We start from the raw sequence: 9,219 nt of genomic DNA on the forward strand, positions 1-9,219 counted from the left end.
ATAGTGCAGCGCAGCGCACTGACCACTACACCACCGCTCCACCACACAGTGCACAGCGTATAGATGATGATGATGTCATCTTAATTGTGGATGATCTCGTTGTTGGCGATGTAATTGCTGATCTTGTTGATGCCATGGCTACCTTTTGTCATTGCGACTTACGTCATCGCCATCATTGTCGTCATCGGCTGTCGATGTTGATGACGTCATCGTCGGTGCCGATGTCGGTATCGTTGCTGATGCCATCGCAAACATCATCATTGTCATCGTCATTGGCTGTCGATGTTGATGACGCCATCGTCGATGTTAGTATCGTTGCCGACGTCATTAACGTCGTCGTTTGTCTCCCGCGTGGTGGTGGGGGTCGGGCTTCCAGGGCCTGCGCACGGCCGACAACGACGCGACGGCACCGCCCTACGACTCGCTGCTCGTGTTCGACTACGAGGGCGCCGGCTCGGTGGCCGGCTCGCTCAGCTCGCTCAACTCGTCGAGCACGGGGGGCGGCGGCGACCACGACTACGACTATCTCAACTCGTGGGGGCCGCGCTTCCGCAAGCTCGCCGACATGTACGGCGGCGGCTATGACGACTGAGACCCCCCGCCCCTCCCCACCCTGCCCCCCACCAACACCACCTCCTCTCGACCCCACTCTCTCCTCGTTGTCATCCCCCCCCCCGCCACACCTACCAGCCTTGCCTACCCCAGCGCCGCCCACCCAGCTTCCCTGTCCAGCCTTGGAAACAAACCAACACAATGCCCCGTGACCGGCCGCCCACCGCACCGCCACCGGCTCCATCTCCGATCCGCCAGTCAGCCCGCCTGCCCGCTGGCGGCAATTCTAATTTTGGAGGCCACGACTTTTTTTCTTCTTTCGGTGGGGGGGGCGCGGGGGGAGGTATAACCCGAGAGGAGGACGAGGCGACGGTACGTGTAACGACTTCGTGGTACGAGGGCGACGCGGCGATGGTCGTCCCCCCCCCACCCCTCCCCCCTGGGGGTGGCCCGGCCAGGGGAAATCTGCGTCGGTTCACGACGTCGGGGGGAGGGGGGGGGGAGTGGGCGTGCTTGCGGCGACGCGATTCCAGATCTCCAGGTACGGATGAAGCCGATCCTGCGTCGCGTTTACGATGTGTTTAGAAATTCACGGACAGCTTATTCGAAAGTCGGCGTCGCGACCTTGGACGAGAGGTTCCTTATCGACGAATTGGCGATGCCGAACGTTGGTTTGAGACGAAACCGGGCCGGCCTGCCCACCCGCAAGTTAAACCGCAAAAACCATGGTCGCCAGTTAAAAAGGGTGAGTAGGGCCGGGTGAGTGGGGGGGGGGGGCCGGGGGGGGGGCGAGCGATTTCAAGCGAGCACCGTCGCTAACACTCCAGTTGGTACGTCGGAGCGACTCCCCCAAGCGACGGTGCCCGTGGGTTCCCAGGTGACCCCCACCCCCCCAACTCTAATCATAGTTAAGTCCCCCCCCCCCCCTGTACTCCACGACTCCAGCCTCATAAACCATCGTCGGCCGAGACGATGACATCTCATCCCAAATTCCCCCCCTCCCGCCAACCCCCTCCCCTCTTGACCTCTTCCACCCCCCTCCCCTCTTACCCCACCCCCTGCCAGTTTAGTGGCAGACTCCGGTCACCACAAGCGGTGGATCGAAAATGAGTTAGGATTTTTTTTATTGGGCCGTACCACATCCCACCCATAAAAGGGGGGTGGGTCGGGAAAGGGTTAGGGTCGTGCCACTTTTAAGAGAGATGGGATCGGGCTGTACCAACCAATCACTTCACCCAGGGATGGGGGGGGGCCTCAACCGTGAGTGGTTGCCAGCAGGGGGTGATGTGCAAGTTGCACTACGCAACCCCCTGCTTTTTGAATGGTACGACCAATCACTTTTAGGCGGTGGGGGGGTGGGGGCCGCGAGCAATGCGGCCCCCCCCGCCCCGTTTTCCGCGCTGTAAGCTTTATAATAAATTAGCGTTAATTAAACACACTTAAGAAAAATAAGGTGAGAGCGAGAGGGAAAGAAAATACAAAAAAAATATTGAAAAAAAAACAATGTTGATTTGAGCTTGGCTTCGGTAGCTGTTAACTCGACAAGTACAAATTAATTTAAGTGCCTTTTTGGGTTCAGCATTGAGCGCCGGCGCAGCACAGCAGCCGTGCCAGGGGGCATGGGGGGGGGGTAGCTGGCCGTGGCAGCAACCGCGCCCCGCGGAGACGGAACCGAGTGCGGTTACAGAACCAGGCGGAACCGCACGGTGACGTAGCCGCCACGGTGATGTAACCGCGGCGACGTAAAACCATGGTGATGGAGCCGCGCGTGGCGACGTAAACCACGGTGACGGGGTAACCACGGTGACGGGAGCCACGCGCCGACACCGATTGGACCGTGGTGCTATAGACCCTCGCATCGTAATGGAACCACACTTGGTGACGGAACCGCTCTCGCGGTTACACAACCACCACCCCCTCCTATCGAGACTCGCAGAGCTCCAACCAGCGCCATGCGCAGCGCACGATTGAGTGGGTGCATGCGTGCGAGTGGGTGCATGAGAACGAGTGGGTGCATGCGTGCGTGCGAACGAGTGAGCCGAGTGTGCGTGTGTTGCATCGGCGTGCGAGAACCTTTACGTGTGGGTGCGCGTGTATTTGCGGCGAGTGGGAGCTCGACGAACCGTGCAAAGACCCGAGTTTGGATTTCCGCTCACGGCCAACACCAGCGGGAGGATATCTGAACCGGTACTAGAACTCCCCTAGGTCGACTCGGCTTCATGAGTAACCGCTGCGACATGTTAAACATCGCCACTCGGGGTACAAAGGCGTGGATCCGGCCACCCACCCTTTTTCGGGTGCCGTGCCGCCCTTAATGGGTGCTCGCTAACATCCCTTGCCCCAACTGTCCGTTTAGGCTGTAGGGGGGGATCTTTGTCCATTAATCTGTGTGCGTGTGGGTAAGCTTGGGTGTGCGTGTGGGTAAGCTTGGGTGTGCGAGTGTTTACGTTAATGTGAGTGCTGAGGCGCGTGTGTGTGCGTGTGCGAGTGTTTACGTTAATGTGAGTGTGCTAGAGGCGTGTGCGCGTAAGAGCTCGTGTTTGTGTGTGCGCGGGGTTGTACGAGTGCGTCTGTACATGAGAGTACGTGGGGAGCGGTAGTGCAGCGGTTAGCGCGCTGCGCTACGAACCCCTGGCCACCTGAGTTCGATTCCCGCTCACGGTTATCTGAACCGGTCATGGGCCTCCCCCAGGTCGACTCAGCCTCAAATGAGTACCTGGTGCGATGTGTAAAAAACATCGCCACTAGGGAGACAAAGGCGGTCGGGCGTGGTGTTGGCCACCCCACTCCCTCTTGTGCCGTGCCGGCCTTAATAGGTGCTCGCTCACAGCACTTGCCCCAACAGTCTGGTAAGGTTATACGGGGGGGGGGGTCTTTGTGTATGTGTGTTTGAGAGCACGTGTGAGCGCGTGTGTGTGTGCCTGTGAGTGTGTGTGCCTGTGAGTGTGTGTGAGCGTGCGAGAGGCGTCTACTGTAACGCGAGCGCCGTCTCCCCGCGCCGCATCTCGCCTGCCTCCCGCGGGCGAGCGTCTCGGTGCTCCGGTTACCCCGGCAACCAGGTGGACCGGGTTGCCCGGCAACTGACACGGTTGCCCTGGCAACATTTACAGTTTCCTGGCAACCAAATTCAACAGTTGCCTGGCAGTCGGGTGCGTGCAGTCGCTCACAGTAGTTTGATTTTATTGATGATTTCTTTTTTAGTTTGTAGGTTTTTTTAATTATTATAAAAGTGTTTTGAGTGTTGTAGTCTTCTTGTGTTTCCCCTCTTGTGTTCTTTTAGTGCAGCCGCTCCCCCCGCCCCCCCCCCCCCCCACCGCGTAATGGGGGGCAGGGGAGGGGGGGGGCAAGGTGGGGAGAGAGAGGAGAGGGGGGGGGCGGCCCTTGTGTCAACTGCAATAAGAGGCGGCTTTTTTGTAAAGGTGTGCGCAGGTGTGTACACGTGTGTACAGTTACGCGATTCACCCCTAACGGTTTTACAATAAAAACGATGACCCCCCGTTCCCTAACGCCAACGCCTCCGCCGTGTGTTCACTCGCTCGCTGCACCCCACCAAAGATAAAGGTTCCCCGTATAGCCTGTAACAGACTTGAGGCAAGTGCTGTTTGGGAGTAGCACCTATAAAGGCCAGCACGATGGGGGTGGGTGGCCAGCGCCACGCCCTCCCGGCCGCCTTTGTCTCCCCAGTGGCGATGCTAACGCCCGCACCAGGTATTGATTTGAGGCCGGGTCGACCTAGGGGAGGTCCAGAACCGGTTCAGATAATCGTCACCGGTGTTGGCCGTGAGCGGGAGTGGAACTCGGGTCACCGGGTTCATAGTGCAGCGTAGCGCTGACCGCTGCACCGGGTACACGCGCACTCATGCACGTGTGTACATATGTTGGTATTTTTCTGCACCGTACGTGTGCGTTTGTGTGTGTGTGTGTACGCACCGTGTGGAAAGTGTTTTGTGTGTACAGGGACTCCTCTAGAAATATTCGACTTACGAACTTTCAGAGACACGAACACACCTGGTCCGTTATGTCCAATTGCCTGTTTGGACCGAGCGTCCTAAGTTCAACCGCCATGCAAATAGATGGCGGTGGTGGCATCTACATCTGCATAATATGAAGAACCAGTGGCATCTACATCTGCAGGACATGAAGAACCAGTGGCATCCACATCTGCAGGACATGAACCAGTGGCCTCTACATCTGCAGAACATGAACCAGTGGCATCAACAGGAAATTATACAACTTTTTAAGCCATTCCCTGTGTTTAGTGTACATGCCGTACAACATGTTTGGAATCGACAGGAGTAAAGTTGGGACTTAAGAATAAATCGACTTAGGAACAGAGCTTTGGAACCTTTCGAAAGTCGAGGGGAGTCCCTGTACACCATTTTTGTGGGGTATCAGGGTGCAGCGGTTAGCGCTACGCTGCGCTCTGAACCTGGCAACCCGAGTTCGATTCCCGCTCACGGCCAATACCAGTGACTTATTTGAACCGGTGCTGGGCCTCCCCTGGGTCGACTCGGTCTCAAATGAGTGCCTGGTGCGCTGTGATAGTAAACATCGCCACTGGGGAGAAAAAGGCGCGGTGCAGGCCACCAGGCCCCTCGTGTGTCGTGCCCAAATAAGTATTGAGGCTACATGGGAGTTCTTTGAGTGTGTGTGTGTGTCCCTGAGAACGTTATCAATCACTGCACCCCATCAACTCGAATAATAGGGTGGTCGGACACAGTTACTGGAGCCGCTGTGCTGACTTGAAACATTTGGACTGGCCTGCCTATGCTTCATGCTGGGTGTAAGCAGATTGGATTGTGAGGCAAGGCCGTAGCCATGGAGTCAGCATTGGGGTGAACCAAATCTTCCAGGGGTCTGGGGGTCCCCCCCCCCCAGAAAAAAATCTAAATTTTAAAACTCATCTCCTGCCATTTCCTGCCTAAAATATTAAAAAGTTCACTTTACACATAGGATGGACTTTTTATTAATTTTTTACAATGTCTAATAGTGTATTTTATTACATTGCTCTGTTTTTTCTATTTTACCTTGCCTTGTTTCATTGTATGTAATGGTAGAGATTAGGGATTAATAAAGTACAACCATAATCACAATCATAAACAAAATCTATTTTATAGCAATATATTGGGGGGGGGGGCATTTTGAGCATATTTGAATATTGGGGGGATGTGTTCCCCGCCCCCCCCCCCCCCCAATATATATTATAAATACGACCTTGGTATGAGGAGCTCTCAAATCCTGGAAATAACTAGACATTGTCCCATCGGTGAGCTCCTGCGGTAGGCGAGGCTGCATTGGCTGGGTCACGTCTCCGCATGCCCGACCACCGCATGCCCGACCACCGCATGCCCGACCACCGCATGCCCAAGCATATTCTGTTTGGCCGGATAGAGGGGGCTAACACGGGTGCACCACGGGCTGGAGAAGAGGTGGAGCTGATGCCGTACAGGAGGACGTGGAGCCGAGTGGACTTGCTGTTGACTGATACCAGCGGTGTCAAGATCGGCCTCTGGAGGAGGGGGCTCGTGATGAATGCTCCTGGGCAGTTGGAGGCAGTCGCCCTCCCAAGCAACAACGAAGGGCAATGAGCGGAGCGCTGGGCGGCTAAAAACCATAGATGTCTGCTTTTATTTTATTGTATTTAGTTTGCGCTCCTTCCCCTTGCACCTCTGATTAGCACGGATGGCTACGTACGGTGTGAAAGAAGTTCAACACGTACAATTTGCCAGGGTTGGGGAGCACACAGGTGGTGAATCTGCCAGTTATCTCAGTCGGTCATCCCATGGCACCTCGGCCTGTGGCGTGACCGCCTGCCGGCAGCGGGAGCCTTGGAACGCTTCCCACGGAATGCAGAGTGCACCTAGCCTGGCACAAACGCAGGAGGCCATTGCGCAAGTCCAGCTCGTCTGTGCTCTCCGTAGTCGACCACGCAACCCCCAGATCTCTGGCCACCGACCTCGCGGCTTTTTTTGTTGTTCAATTTCTGCCCGGTTACGCGCGGCGGCATTGCGACAGCGACGCCCGTTGTTGGCTCTGCAGGGTACGACCACGACACCACCGATGTGATGAATTGCCTCTAGCAGGCGCTGACGAATGCTTTGGCCGGCGATGATTGCTTGCGCGAGCGGCTCGTGTCTGGCCGAAGGTGACTGAGACGGAATGGAAGTCGAGCAGACGCGCGCTGGCGTCGTCGTGACGCGTCCCACGGAGAATTGATGGGGAGAGGGGGAGAGGGGGAGGGGCAGGGAGATGGGGGGACGGGGAGAGTGGGGGGGAGACGTTGGCGAGAGGGAGACGGGAGGATGCATCGAGGGGGAGAAGGGAGATGGGAGGGGGAGTGATGGGAGATAGTTCATATTTCCATTTATTTGGTATAGCCTTGTGAGCCATTCGGCTCTTGAATCGGGTGCAACCGCAACAAACAAAAAACAAAAACATGAACAAGAAAACATCTTAAAGTGACTATGTGTGACTGTGCAAACAGAAAATACAGGAGAAACAAAACATCAAAATATTCCTGAAATAGCACCGTACACCAACGCCGTGTGCAAAAATCCCAGTGGGATGCAAGTCAAACAACAACAACTACAAGACAACTAAGATTAAGGCCATAAGTCTAACTCCGTACTACAATAAACAAAGACATGGCCAAACCAAAAATGTTTTTCTAAAATATTAGAGGGGAAGGGAGATGAGAGAGGAGGGGGGTGAGAGGGGGAGGTGGAGTTGAGAGGGAAAATGGGAAGGGGTGGGGAGAGTGGAGATAGAGGGAGAGAGGGGAGATGGAGAGATAGGAGGGTGGGAGGGAGGGGGAGATGGGAGGGACAGGGGTTGAGGGGTGGACGTCGGCGAGAGGCAGACGGGAGGGAGAGGGCCTGTGGTGTTTCCGCGGGGGTCCATGAACGTGGTGGGGGGGCAGGGGGGGTGAGGGGGGGGACAGGGGGGGGGGCTTGCGACTGTCAGATTTAAAATCCCTGTTGGGGGGAGGGGAGCGTGAGTGTGATGGTGGGGAGTGGTGACGCAACGGTTAGCGCTGCGATTCGCTACGAACGCGGCGAAACCGAGTTCGTTTCCCGCTCACGGTCAACACCGGTGGCGATTATCTGAACCGGTCCTAGGCCTCCTCCTCTTGGTCGACTTGGCCTCAAATGAGTACCTGGTGCGGTGTGTAAACATCGTCACTGGGGGAGACAAAGGCGGCCGGGCGTGGTCGCTGGCCATCCACCCCCACGTGTGCTGTGCCGGCCTTCATAGGTGCTAGTCGCTTACAGCACTTGCCCCTACAGTCTGTTAAGGCTATATGGGGGATCTTTGTGTAGTCTGTTAAAGGTTATACGGGGGGGGAGGATGTTGTGTGTTGTATTTTTGTGCGTGTGTGTTATTGTGGGGAGCGGTAGTGTAGCGGTTAGAGCACTGCGCTACGAACCCGGCCACCCGAGTTCGATTCCCGCTCTACGACCAACACCAGTGACGATTATCCGAACCGGTCCTGGGGCCTCCCCTAGGTCGACTGAGCCTCAATTGAGTACCCGGTGCGGTGTGTAAACAATAAATTCCACTAGGGAGACAAAGGCGGCCAGGGGTGGTGTTGGTCACCCACCCCCTCGTGTGCCGTGTCGGCCTTCATAACTGCTCGCTAACGGCACTTGCCCCAACAGTTACAGGCTACACGGGGGGTCTTTATCTTTGTTTTGTGTATAATTGGTCAGCGACAGTGCTGTGGTGAGCGCACCGCGCTTCGTAGCCGGAGACCCTGAAACGCTTCACGCTCACGGCTAACATCAGTGGCGAATACATAAAGCGATGCCTTGGCATGTCCCCTAGGTCGACTCGGTCTTAAACGAGAACGTGGCGCTGTGTGTAGGCATCAGCACTGGGGAAACAAAAGCGGCCGGGCGTGTGTCGTGTCGGCCTTAATAGGTGCTGGCAAACACCACTTTGCCCCAACAGTCTGTTAAGGCTATACGGGAGATCTTTATATGTGTGTATGTAACGGTGTGTGTGTGACGGGCGAAGCCTGATTGCTGCTGCTGATGATGATGATGCTGCTGCCGCTGATGATCATGCTGCTGATGATGATACTGGTATCTGCCGATGACGTTGCTAATGCTGCTGCTGGCTTATACTGATGTTGCTGCTGATGATCATGCTGCTGCTGCTGATGATATTGCTGCGGATGACGATCCTGTTGCTGATGCTGCTGCTTATGATACTGCTGCTTGCTGCTGATGCTGCTGCTGCTGCTTATAATGATAATCCACACGGATGTCTCCGGGAACCAATCAGGATATCGGAACTGCGCGTGTCGTCATCATCCCCATCCATCATCAAACTCCCTGCATCCCCCGCCCCGCCTCCACTGCACCGTGACGCCCGCACTGGGAGCGAGAGAAGCAGCAGGGAGAGGAGGAGGCAGAGGGAGGAGGAGAAGCAGAGGGAGGAGGAGAAACAGAGGGAGGAGGAGAAGCAGAGGGAGGAGGAGGAGGCAGAGGGAGGAGGAGAAGCAGAGGGAGGAGGAGAAGCAGAGGGAGGAGGATAAGCAGAGGGAGGAGGAGAAGCAGAGGGAGGAGGAGAAGCAGAGGGAGGAGGATAAGCAGAGGGAGGAGGAGGAGGCCGAGAGAGGAGAAGCATCAGACAGAGAGAGGAGGAGACAGAGAGAGGAGAGAG

General features: G+C 56.2%; 1 protein-coding gene across 1 annotated transcript in view; it reads left to right on the forward strand.

The window, feature by feature from the left end:
* The window catches only part of LOC116954200 (cadherin-2-like), a 40,289-nt gene extending 36,231 nt beyond the window's left edge, over positions 1–4,058 (forward strand). Inside the window, exon 17 of the mRNA XM_032974725.2 lies at positions 377–4,058. Coding sequence (XP_032830616.1) covers positions 377–592 — 216 coding nt within the window. The 3' untranslated portion in view covers positions 593–4,058. The remainder of the gene's footprint in view (positions 1–376) is intronic.
* The last annotated feature ends 5,161 nt before the right edge of the window (positions 4,059–9,219 follow it).

Source organism: Petromyzon marinus, chromosome 54, assembly GCF_048934315.1.
Source record: "Petromyzon marinus isolate PM22_M1 ecotype Great Lakes invasive population chromosome 54, UKy_Petmar_22M1.pri1.0, whole genome shotgun sequence".
Classification (NCBI taxonomy): Eukaryota; Metazoa; Chordata; class Hyperoartia; order Petromyzontiformes; family Petromyzontidae; genus Petromyzon; species Petromyzon marinus.